Source organism: Lonchura striata, chromosome 3, assembly GCF_046129695.1.
Source record: "Lonchura striata isolate bLonStr1 chromosome 3, bLonStr1.mat, whole genome shotgun sequence".
NCBI lineage: Eukaryota > Metazoa > Chordata > Aves > Passeriformes > Estrildidae > Lonchura > Lonchura striata.
In genome coordinates, this window is record NC_134605.1 from 14,197,449 (window position 1) to 14,210,201 (window position 12,753).

Consider the following 12,753-nt stretch of genomic DNA (forward strand, 5'->3'; position numbering starts at 1 on the left):
AATCTCCATAAAGGCTACAGCTAAGAAGATTTAGTTGGGACCAAGTGATTTTAGGACGTGTTCCCTATTAGACCCATCCCATTATAAATTAACCTTGGATTGCATCTGTGCTTTCTGATTGTGATCTCTAATGTGTCTGCAGGTTGGGATTGGATGCAGGTGATTAATTCCTGTTCCTGATTTGTGCCTGGTAAAATCAAGACTGCATCTGGAGGGTGGGGAAACAGGTGTGCAGAATGTTCCAGATCTGTGTTTGCTAAGGTAGGTGTTGCTTGTTTTTCTCTCCAGTTTGGAGTAATGCTTATTAATTTAGGTTCTCCTTTTTTTCTGCTATATCACACCAAAGCTTCAGTTTGTTGTTACAGCTTTATTATACTGGTGAGTACTTTTAAATCTTTTAGTGACCATCTAGTGCTTGTCATCTCTTTGGAATTTCTTTGCAAATGAATCTCAATAGATTTGGAAAAGTTCTGCAAAATCTGGTTTTGTGTCTCTTTTGGGTGACAAAGTATCATCCTTATGTACACTTTTTATGGACTACCTACTATATTGAACTATAAGGAGTTTTATAAAATGATTTCCTTTTATTTTAAATAAAATAATTACTGTAAGGAAATAATTATTTTAGCTTTGTATGCATTATTGTTTCTTGTAAAAAAATGAGAGAAAACATAAATATTTTCTTAGTGTTGTTTTGGTTTGTGTTTTTTTTGTTTTGTTTTGTTTTTGGTTAATTTAGGAATGCTGGTTCTCACACAGGAAAAGAGAAGTTACTTGGCTCTGAACAAAAGATCTCTGTTTAGGTGGTTTTATGTGGTATCATTACTATAACTAATCATGTCCCTGGGCTTTCAGTTTCAGAAATGAACACTTATATCTCTTTAAGTAGTTGCCATGGAAATCCTCACAGCATGAACCTCTTCAGTGAACACCTTATGGCAGATAAATGATGTCTTTTGTTTCTATAAACACATCAGAAACTGGAGTGAAAGGGGTTTGTGTGTCTTCAAAGCACAGCCACAAGGACTGATACTTGTTTGTTCTAGCATATGTTTCCTAACCTCACTTCAAATCACATAAATCAATGTCAGATTCTAATAGTGTTTTGCTGTTATTTGAGAAAGCAATACAGTGAATTGAAGAAATCTCTTTTCAGCTCCTATTCCCTGTAAAGATTTTCAGATTTTTTTTTTTATTTTTAATACAAAGACTTTTAGATATATAAGTCTTTTAGGAATATAAATACAGGAGGTATTCCTGGCATTCAAATGCTTTCCTTTTTCTCTGCTATACAGTCATCTTTGAGCAGGTGTGATCTTTGTGAGAACAGGGTGAAATAATAGACAATATTAACAAATAGCTTTTATGGTTTGTGTTTTTTGTCTTTTTGATGATTAACAAGCTAATTTGTAGTTGAATTTCAAAATACTGGAATGAAAAAGAAGTTTGTTCACTGACTTCTTTTTTTTTTTGGGATGTTCTCATTGTTTTCCACTGCTTTCTTCTCCATGTATCTACATGTTGAACATCAACATTGGAAACCTGTTCCTGTATATCAGAATGTGACTAATAATTTCTGGGGTTATAACATTTCTCTAAAGACTAAGTCAGCTGTAATAAGGGTGTTTAAAGCCCCCAAAATTTTGTTCTATTATCTTGAACAAGACACATGATTAGAGTGATGTTATGACCTGCAGGTTAGCAGTGCCATATTGGAGTGTACTGTGTGTTAAGCAACCTTCATGTGCTGATGCAGTCCCACCATTGTGTCACTCTTTAGCCCAAATTCCTGTGCACACAGAGAACCAAAGTGTCCTTTGTTGCAGTGCTGTGAGACTGGGGTAATTCCATCAGCTACATATTTACCCAAGTACTGCTGAGAATAAAATTTGTCCCAGTATAGACATATAAGGAAATTAATAAAATGGGTTCACTGTAAAATGTTAAGATATAAAAATGGAAAATAAATTTTAATGACAAAATGCACAGGCTGTATAATATCATTAGTAACATGGGTTTAAAAAAAATGTTTTCTACTGCTTCTACTACTTTTTTTCCTTGTTTTTAAGCAAGGTGAATATTAGTATCTTCCACAGAGATTATTTTTATGAGTCCTGCAGGACAAGGAACTTGTAGACAACTGCTCATGTGTTCAATGCAAGCTGTATTTATCTGTGTCCAGTTCCCACCACACTGATGTTGATGCCCTCCAAGTAGCATTTGTGACTAGTTTGGTGCCAGCTGCAGCAAAAGCCTGTCTCAAATATGGATGGACATGGTACCTGTGGTGGGTTAAAGCAGAAAACTGGACAAGAACTGAAGTTTGTTTTGCCATGGAACAGCTCCCCCCATAGTAGATAAAAGGAATATTTCATTCTCCTGAGCTTTAAGTCTGTCTCTCCATTCAGTATGTTCCCTTTTAAAATTGAGTCTGCTTAGCTTCCCGTGCCAGACACTCTGGCACAGTTCCTCAGGCACTTAAATACCATTGCGGATTTGGGCTTCTGAGCCTACATCTAATTTCCCTCTGAGGGGGAGGAAACTTTGCAAGTAGAGTTAATTTTGCTATAGAGGAAATAAATGCCATGAACCCTTTCTATTAGATTAAAACTGATAATAAGGAGCAGCCTTTGTCCCTCCATGAAGGATGTCTTGAGCTGCACAGCCCCACTGCCTGGGATGCTGTGAAAAGCCTGGGTTATGTGGAGCATTTAGTGAGATTGGCTTCCAGTGAAGCCCAGGATAGCGCTTCCCTCTTGTCCGATCTGCTTTTTTTGTCCTCCAGAAGTATGTGTGGAGTGGATCCAACCCACAGAGAGCACAGATGTAGCTGCTTCATCAAAGCTTCTGAAACATCCTGTGTCTGACATAAACAAAAATGACCTTTAGTATCTCTCTCTGACTGCCAGTAATGGGCTAGTCGTGTTACAAACCTCCAAGCACACACAGTATGCTTGGCACAAACTTCACCAGTATGGGCAAGATACAACTAATTAGGACATAAAAATACTCAGAAGGCAGATATATATATGTGTGTGTGTGTTTTTCTATAACGTGTGTATATATGCAATACATAAACTATGCAATGGCATTTAGGGCAAGGCAGTACACAGCAAGGCAATATTTGCATTATTGTAGTGTAGCTGCCTGATTCTGTTAATACACTGGCATAAATCAGGGCAGCTGCATCTATAATGGCAAAGATGGAAGTAGTGACAAATTGCTTTCAGTGAAGAACTGAGTGTAAATTGCCGCTTTTATATCCAAAAAATGGAAGAAATGGCTTTAGGCAGCTGAACATTGTCATCCATATTGGAAACAGAAGCCTGAGTTGGTTCATTTTCATTTTAAACTCAAATTCAGATGGCATATGGCAGTCTCATTCCAGTACTCAAATACATTTTTCTATATTGGTTTAAAAGTAAGCTAAACTAGTATGTTTTGGTGGATAAATAATTAAACGAAGTCTCTTCCTTTGTTGTAAAGGTCTTACTTTGTTTCATTCAATATTTGCCATTTTCCTCTTGCAGAGAATAATGGGCCCTTGTCTGATAAGTGGATCTGCCCATTGAATGTTGATTTGCCACTCAATAATAAAGCATACGAGGTCTGAATCATGTAGCTTGTTAGTCACCAATATCAGGAAACAATTAGGAACTGTTAACATTTTTCTCAGGTTGTCATAAATAAAGCTGATCTATTTGTGTTTCAACAATTTGGTGATGATTTTTTCTCTAGTCAAAACGTGGTGTGCATATTCTTTTTGTAACTTATGCCAAGATGCTGTAGACAGCTCAGGTCACAAATGTGTTCAGGCAAATAAATAACTCCTGCTGGAACAATGCTTTGTAATAATATGTTCTTTTTGTCAGTATTCATGTTTTATTGAGTAATATAATCTGTAACTGCATTTGGGAAGTAGGAATTATCTTCTGGCTCACCAGCAATGCTGTGGTGCTTCCTGCATGGAAGTACCACAGCATTGAACTGTATCAAGTGGGGATGGAAATGCCTCTAACAGCAGACCCTTTGACTGCAGAGTTCCTGCAGGACAGCAAAGATTTGGGTTTGACTTCCTCCTCCTGTGCAGAGGTGGGAGCTGTTCCTGAGGCTTCTGCTGCTTGTGGTTAAGTGTTTTTGGGTCAACAAGGTTGTAGATCTCCAGAAGTGATTTCCATGAAGAGGATGAGCTTTGCTTGGCTCTTGGAAAAAGAGCCCTGTAGCTCCTCAGTGAAGGTGACTTTTTGAGCACCCCGAGAGCAGAATGTGTCAGAGTGGCATATAAATAACCCCCCCAGGAATTTCCTTGTGGTTCAGCTGTGGACAACTGCATTGTCAGTGCAGTTCTCTGCCCAGCCCAACAGTTAATGTGGAACCATTTGAAGGTGCCCAAGTTTCCTTTCCAGATGCTGCCCTGGGGTCTCATTGGAGGAAGAGACAGTTAAAAAAAAGCTAGGTAAGGTGCAATGGCTGCATTTCCGTGTCAAAACCCTGTGGTATTTGGGAATTGCATACTGAAACTTTCAAGCTTTCAAATTGGCATGTGTTTAGTTGCTTTACACAATTGAATTGTCAAATTTATTTTCAAACTCTAAAGTGTACCATTGGAATGTATGGGCAACTTATTGTCAAGAAAAGTTTGTGCTGACAGTTTGTAAAGTAGAAACTTTACAAACTCCATCATCTGTGTTCCTTTAGTTTTGCATTCTAAGTAAGCTAGAAGTTTTTTTCTTCAAGAGGGAAATAATAAAACACATGTTAAAATTATATTTTTGCTGTAGTTGTACAGCACTTCAGAAGTCTTATTTTTCTCTGATGTACTGAAGATGTACCCAAATTTCCTCACTGAATCTTCAAATGTGCTTATGCTTAGTTTACTTTGTCACAATCATGACATCTTTCTCTGGGGCTTATGAGATTACATAGTGAAGTGTTTTTAGAACCCAAATAGTTTTGCTTCAATTTCAGTGTAATTTATCTCCAAAACCATGAACAGAATTTTTTTATTTAGCACTGTAATGGCCATGTATATATGCCTATTTAGCAACTCTAAAAATACAAAGCAGTGTTCAAATCTTTCAGTATGTGGTTCTCATGCAATTTCTACTGAATTACCAGGCCAATGATCTTTGAGAGATATTTAACCTAGAGCAACAACAATTTAGAAAGAATCGTTTTATCATTTGCAGACTCAAAAAGGGGAGATGATTTCTATAATAATATCACAACATAAGGGCTTATTTTTGGAATACAAACTGTCTGACTCTGTGTGTGTATGTGCAAACATCACCCTAGATGTAAAGCCTCCATCAAAATTCCAGTGACGTTGAAAGGAAGAGTTTTTATTCACTTCCACAATTCTTGGACAATGACTGAAAATATTGACTGGATCCAGCATAAGATCTTTCTGTACCAGACAGTACTAAGACCTGTACATCAGGTAATTACTTTGAGCTGAGGGGTGGATATTAAATTTTTCTTCTTCATTATTACTTTAAAAATCAGCAATTTTACTTTGGGTCCAATCAGGTGTTATTCTGCATCCTTTGACACTGAAGAGTAGCTCTACAATACTTGTGTATTGAAAAAGAAACACACCAGGGGGTGATGACCTTTATGGGTGTGAAGTGTTCATTCAGGTGCATCTGGGTTATTAACAGAAAATAAACTAAATAAAAGCACTCCAAAGCCTTGAAATGTCTCCAATAAGAACACAAGCTGGTTATGTAGGAATTTGTTAAATAGCTTAAGTAATTTTTTCCTTATATGCAATGATGGTGGGAGTGTTGCTTTTTCTACATCTGTTCTATTAGATGTGACTGGAGAGCTGAAATCAGTACAATTAATGCTTTTAACAACAGAATGAAAGAATTTATTATCATCATGTAGTAAATATTTTTTTACAGGTGTAAGTAATTATTGTGTAGGTGTGAGGAAAAACTTTACTACAACACTCCTGAATTTCCTGATCCACCTAGACAGTTTTATGCCTCTGGCAGGGTTTGCTGCTTCAAATAAACAAGCAAGATCTAAAAGTAGAGCAAGCACAGATGAAGAAGGATTCCTCTATTGACTTTTATTAGCTGTCACTTTATCTAGTGCAAGCTCAAATGTAGATCTTGTCTTAACCTTTCTATGGTTTTTTTGGTTTTGTGTTTTTTAATTGGACAATCCTGTGCTCTTCTGTTGATCTCAGATGTGTGTAGGTCGCTCTCTTCTCTTGTAGTTCTCTCTCATAACCATAAACTTATGTTTTTCATGAATTTGCTTTTTGTAGTTTTTTCATGATTATAAAAAGGACTGGTGAAGGCTGAAGCTTTATTTGGTGTACCAGGATTATTTAATTTTTAAATTACTTCAAGCAATACTATTTATTTTGAATGGGTAATCATGGTAATCATATATCATTAATCATGTAACCTTGCTAATCAACTATTTTAAAGTGTTGGAATATGAGATCATAGTTAGAAGCAATGCAGTGAGACATACCAATTTATTTCCATCATTCATACAAGTTAGCATAGCTCAAAATAAGAATGTTAGTACCCCAAGAGATCAAGCCTGCCTAGCCTACGTGTAATAGGAAACATTAATTATTCAAATATTTTGATCTATACTGCTAATTTACATGGAAGACTGTAAATTCCTTGCTCAATATGAAGTACTATAATAATGCTTATATCACTCTTTATGTTATTTAAATGCTATAAATAGAAATCAAAATACATCTATAGCTAAAAACAAGTGGTTTAGCTTTCTCTTTACAAAACTTACGTGTGATCTCATTGGTATTAAACATTCTAAAGGCACTGAAAAAGCCCAGGGAAAGCCTTGCTGCTTTAATCAACAGCTGGCAGGATTAGGCTGCATCACCTTTACCCATATGAAGTGAAAGGGAAAACTCCTGCTGACCTCCAGGATAGGTGAGATTCTGCTTTGGAATAACTGTGGATGTTGTAGGTGGACTCAAACTTCTTTGTGTGTATTTCTAAGCTTTTCAAATCTGCTCAAGCTTGTGATTCTGGACAATGCTGCATGTGTTTAAAAGTAATAATTTACCAAGAATGGTGCAGGTATAGCTTTGCATCTGTGTAGGTTTTATTGTAATACTGCTTAGAATATAAACAGTATTTATATAAAGGTTTTACTTTTGAGTCTTGCAGAAGCATCAAACAACATATGGTCTGCACAGTATTGTGCTAACAAAGTTAGCACAATCCTGTCAAAATGTACCAAGGTTGTTAAGTATCAGGTCTCCCAATATCTGTCTGATTCAGATAGAAATGAGCATCCAAGTCAGGGTGCAGGTGTACCAGTACAAAAAGAGCTGTAAAGAAAGGCAGTCATGTGTATGTCAATCACATGAAGTGTGCTGTGTCTAAGGCACATGAGGAGTGCCTGGGGTGTTTAGCCTGGAGAAAAGGTCTCAGGGAGACCTTACTGTGCTCTACCATTGCCTGAAAGGAGGGTCTAGTGAGGTGGGGGTAGGCCTTTTGTCCCAGGCAATCAGTATGAGAGAAAATGGCCTCAAGGTGTTCTAGGGGAGAATCAGGTTGGACATAAGGAAGAATTTCTTCACAGAAAGCCTCATTAAGCATTGGAATGGACTGTCAAGTGAGTGGTGGAGTCACCATCCCTAGGGGTGTTCAAGAAATGACTGGATGTGGCACTTAGTGCCAGTTGACAAGCTGGTGTTCCATCAAAGGTTGGATCTGATGATCTTGGAGGCTTTCTTGAACCTCAGTGGTTCTGTAGGACATGGTTTTGCCAGGTGTGTTTAATGGACACATATGAACAAGCACAATGTCACATGTGGTGCATTAGAGTACTCTGCAAACAACATGCCTAACTAAGCCTTTGCCACTGACCTTAGCCTGAAATCCTTCTTTGAGGCAAAACGAACACCGGAGTCTCCAGACCATGATCCCAGGGTCTTTGGTTCTGAAATATCTGCTGAGCTGACTGCACATGCACAGAAATAACAGCTAAGAGGGCTCCAGGCACCAGATTTGCATGTGGCCAACTTCCTAGTGAGCAGAGTAGCATGGGTGCATCTAATTATAAATGTACCATTGTTGGGGCAGTTTAGAACAGATAGAGAGGAAGAGTAAAGAACTTGAAAAAGATTCACAGCCTGCCCAGGAGCCTTCTGGAACTATTTGAAAACCTGGAAAAAGGGAACTTGCAGGCTTCTGAATCATAGTGGTTAAGCACCTTGGAAGGAGTAAATGAAAAGTACTGTCCGTGCTCTCATTTGTGCTCTGACCATAAATAACTGTTGAATTGAAAGAGAGGGAGTGGGAGGAGGGGAAGGAAATTGAACACCAAAACAACAGAAATAATTCTCAAGAGAGAATATATCTAGAAAACAAAATTATTTTGGTACTTGGTATTTCGCTGTTTTTATCAATCCTCTCCTGCTGTTTTGATCCTGATTATTTTCCCTACTTATGGGCCTTAACACTTCTTACCTAGTTCTTAGAAGACAGAAGCTCCTCAATAGAAATTAGTTGATGACCTCCTAAGTCCTGGCTTCTGACTGTGGGCTGTGGAAAAACTGAGGATGATGGAGCTCTGGTCTAGCACTCCTGGTCTGGCACCGAGTACGTGACTTGGATAGAATTTAGGTGTTCAAGCACAGGTTGCTGTAAAAGGCATCACAAGTATAATTTGAGTGGGTATCATGGGAGGTATCTAATCTAGAGATGCTTTAATTTTTATTCTGAAAGTTCCATGGTTTTCAGTGTCTCTGGGTGGATGAAGAACTGCTGGTTATTCTGGATGCTGTTCTACATGTTGCCATGTTTTGCTCACTTATTATTCAGTGTGAAATATGGAAATATTTCTGTGCTTACCCTGTAACTGCTGGACTAAAAATATAACACTTTGGTACCCTAGATCCCTCAATCATAGATGTTCACTCGGGTAGTCAATTCTGCAGACACATAAACACATCAGTACCAATGGTAATCAGAAAAAATTACTCCCTTATTCCCTTTTTGTGTATGGTAGCTCACACTTATAACACCCTTAAGGACTGGGTTCAGTTTTCTAAATTAGGCCCCTGTTATTAAGGGGATGTAGCAGAGTTTTGCTGTATGCTTTGCTACAAAACCTGCTGATGTTAGATATAAGTTATAGATTAAAGCCAAGACAGCTGTGTCTTTCTCAGGAGAAGAATGAACACTTCAGTGAAATACATATGACATCTCTCAGTTTAATGAGCTTTATAGGTGATAGATGAAACAAATATTTTTCTGAACTTAATTAGAATTTAAAAAAATCAAGAATCAGAAACTTTTGCTTTCTCAACTATTTATTTGATAATACCTGCAGGTATCTAAGCAACCTGTTTTCTGATGACAATGTGAAGAACAATTAAATAAAACCAGAACAAAAACTATTCTGCAGAGTTCTTGGGATTAAAACCAGCAAAATATAATTTGACATTTATAATTTCTGCAGGAAACTTCATTGTTCAAAAAAGAAGCAGCAGTTAATATAAACTGATTATAATAATTTTTCTGCTCTCTTATTCCCTAACATAGCTCTAAAGGCAAATTTGACTTGAGAATTCTGCTGCACAGGAGCACACCCATGACCCAGGTGATCCTGTTTAATTCCATTGCAGAGTTGTGTTCAGAGTAGCATGCATGCAGCATCCAGCCTGCTACCTTAGCAGTGTAACAGAATCTGTCCCATATCCTTTTCTACATCTCGTGGCAGAGACTTGCATTTCAAAAGACTCTAGCTTAATTTAGATAGTATCATGAATTATTAGATAAGTAATTGGGCCACTTGGATATGTTGTCATTTCCTTTCAGATAAAAGCAAACAAAACACTAAATCTTAAAAAAAAAATACTGATTATAAATTTTGCTAAAACTTTAACTACTTGGAGAAAAAGTTTTAATTGGGCACAGCACTTGACTCCACTTAATTATTGTGTTAGAGTACTCAGAATGCCTGGAAACTTGAATAAAAGATAATTAAAATAGGAAGGTTAAAACTTGGTTATCCTCAAAGCCAACTGACAGAGGAGTTATTTATAAGGCTGCTTGCGTTTTGGATCCTGAGCGATGCAGAGAGCAACACATTCTTCTGCTCTTTTCCAGCAGTACCTGGAAGAATTGAAAGAGAGATGATGAAATGTGTTTAGAGGGAAATCACACTCTCAAACCAACAAATGAAATATGGATGGTATTAAAAAGGGGGAGTAGACACTTTATTAGCTTTAGCCATGCTCTATCTCTTCCTTTCCATTCTCTCTGGAAGCTATTTTCTTTATGTGTATCACATGTGTCAAGGTTATGAAACAGCTGTATGCATCCTACTCCAGGAAGAGAGCTGTGTTCTCAGCCTGAACCCCAAATCTTCCTGCATTGATGTTGATTAAGCTTGGTCTGATGCTTCGAGCATCTGCTGTGAGTGCCAGTGGGGAGTTTCAGGCCATATATCTTTACACATGCTCTTATGTATGCTGTATTTTCCTGGCAGTGCTTTCTTCTTTTTATTTTCTCTTCTTTTTTTTTTTTTTTTTTTCTTTATCTTCTTTTTTTCTTCTTTCTCTTTTTTCTCTCTTTTCCTTTCCTTCCTCCCTCTCTCTTTTTCCTTTCCTTCCTCCCTTCCCTCTTCCTTCCTCTCTTTCTTCATCTTTTATTTTTATTTATTTATTCTTACATTATTTTTTTATCCAGCCTTTATCATAAGAGGTGAACTAAAATGAATGCCTGGCTTTTCCTCCTGAAAACACTTTTGCCCCGAGAAATAACAGAGGCTATTGCAAGTCCTGCATTCACAGATGTTGTGTTTCTGCACCAGTGATGCCCAACATGGTGTGCATTGAATACACAGAATTTGTTGCTGGAAGCTGGGGAATCATGCACTGAACCCTTGTTCATCTCTACTCACACAGACTGGGCACGGACAAGCAGGCTGTCACCAGCAGAGAGAGTCAGGGCTTTATTATCCATGGAAACAGCTGATGTGCCCTCCTGAAAGGAAAGAAGTTTGTTTAATTTTCTATGTCCTGTCCCTAGCTGAAGGAAAATGCTGCATGCATAAATCATGCATAAATCATTCTTATTGAAAGAGCACCTCAAACCTGTTCTGTTTCATGAGGGCTAGCTAAATATTCAGTTGATCTTGTCTATCTAACACTATTAGCATCAATAAAAATATGTTTCATTGTTTCCTATCATAAAGCAGCAACCCATTGCCTGATTCTTGGGGTACACTGCCACCAATCTAACCTAGCAGCCCACAAGTTGGTACAGCTCCAGAAATTGGAGAGAATCTTTTGGAGTAGTTTAAGCTCCTCTTCTACTTTTCTGATTCCTCCTAGCTTTGTAAGTCTTGAAGAGCAGCTCACAAGTCAGCAGGGGGCTGACTGAAATTGCTGAATCCTTCCGTATTGGAATGCACTAGTTATTATCTTGTCAAGCAGGGGAGCCAAGTTCTTGCCAGCCACAAGGTCTTGATTCCACAGGCTGATGTAAGCTGCAGTGTAAACAAATGTCTTACAAGATAATGACTTATTTAATTTGTATTTGATAGTGCCTGTGAATTTCAACAGAAGAGAAACTAATAGAAATATCTCTCTCCCAAGCTAGCCTGACTTGTGTAAGCAAAAATTAGCTTTTCTTTTTCTTTGGGTTGCAATAGCATTCTAGAAGTAAACTGAATGAAGGACATCTGGATCTGGATCACCTGCAATTCTGAGTTAATATAAACAAGTTTTTAGGCTTTTTTATTAGCTTATTCTACTTGATTCCAGTTTGACTTCAGGATGAGGGCAAATGTTTCCAGGCAGAACTGAGAGGTGATGTTGCTTTATTGCTTGATCTGATATATTTACAGGATATAGCTAGGTAGGGTGCATTAAAATTCCCAGCAAGGATGGATGCCAGTATCTCTATCATCAACATACATGATGAGGAAAAAGAGGCTATTTTTATTGTGGCAGCACTTTACAGTTATTTTTCATTACAGTTTAAAGCTGAAAGGTGATGCCTATTGGTGATCTTTTCGTTGAGAAGGAAGGGAATCATTCCAGTTTCTGTTTCTAGAAGGCTTTACTACTGTTCAGTCTGAACTTAAACATGAACTCATCAGTTAACAAGTGTGAATTGCCACATACCAGCTGCCATATCCAGATATCCGAATTCTTTTTACTTTTCTCAGTTGTTCCTGGTCCATAAACTATAGCCTAATAAAAAAAAAGTAATGGTTTCATCCAAGTGACCAAAGTGTCCATATTCATCTCCCAACAACATTTAAAACATTCTATTTTTACAGGAGAATATTCACAGAATGTTATTTTTACAGACATTAAAATTCACACTATGTTTGGTTTTCTCATATTGATTCCTACTGATAAAAAGGGAACTGGTCACACCTGCCACTCCTTATGCTCCTCTGCAGCCTTGCTTATCTATTCCTTCTGCCTCCTCCCACTCTCAGTTTTGCATCTACATGCTTCCTGCTTCTGTTCCTGGAACAGGCACTTCCTCCTCATGAACTCTGGGCCCTGTCAAGAGCCTGTTGAAGTAGAAAAGTTTCTTCCATTAGCATTAAAAATGCTGCAGACAGGACTTCATCTTTCTCATTTTCTGCCCCCTCTGTGTTCTTCCTGATATTCCCACACTCTGTCACTTTGCTGTCAACTGCATTGGATTCTTTGGAGTGTGACTCCAAGTAATTCTGGGGAAGAATATGTTTTGTAAACATCACACATACAGCACAGATATCAAA

General features: G+C 37.7%; 1 protein-coding gene and 1 long non-coding RNA gene across 2 annotated transcripts in view; one reads left to right on the forward strand and one right to left on the reverse strand.

Moving 5' to 3' along the window:
- Positions 1–205: 205 nt before the first annotated feature.
- The window catches only part of LOC116183367 (uncharacterized), a 32,337-nt gene continuing 19,789 nt past the window's right edge, over positions 206–12,753 (forward strand). Inside the window, exon 1 of the long non-coding RNA XR_004147972.2 lies at positions 206–261. This is a non-coding gene — a long non-coding RNA (uncharacterized LOC116183367). The remainder of the gene's footprint in view (positions 262–12,753) is intronic.
- Positions 9,299–12,753, reverse strand: part of HAAO (3-hydroxyanthranilate 3,4-dioxygenase) — a 33,805-nt gene continuing 30,350 nt past the window's right edge. Inside the window, exons 8-10 of the mRNA XM_021526429.2 lie at positions 12,140–12,208; positions 10,912–10,994; positions 9,299–10,121 (exon numbers count right to left, since the gene is read on the reverse strand). Coding sequence (XP_021382104.1) covers positions 10,043–10,121; positions 10,912–10,994; positions 12,140–12,208 — 231 coding nt within the window. The 3' untranslated portion in view covers positions 9,299–10,042. The remainder of the gene's footprint in view (positions 10,122–10,911; positions 10,995–12,139; positions 12,209–12,753) is intronic.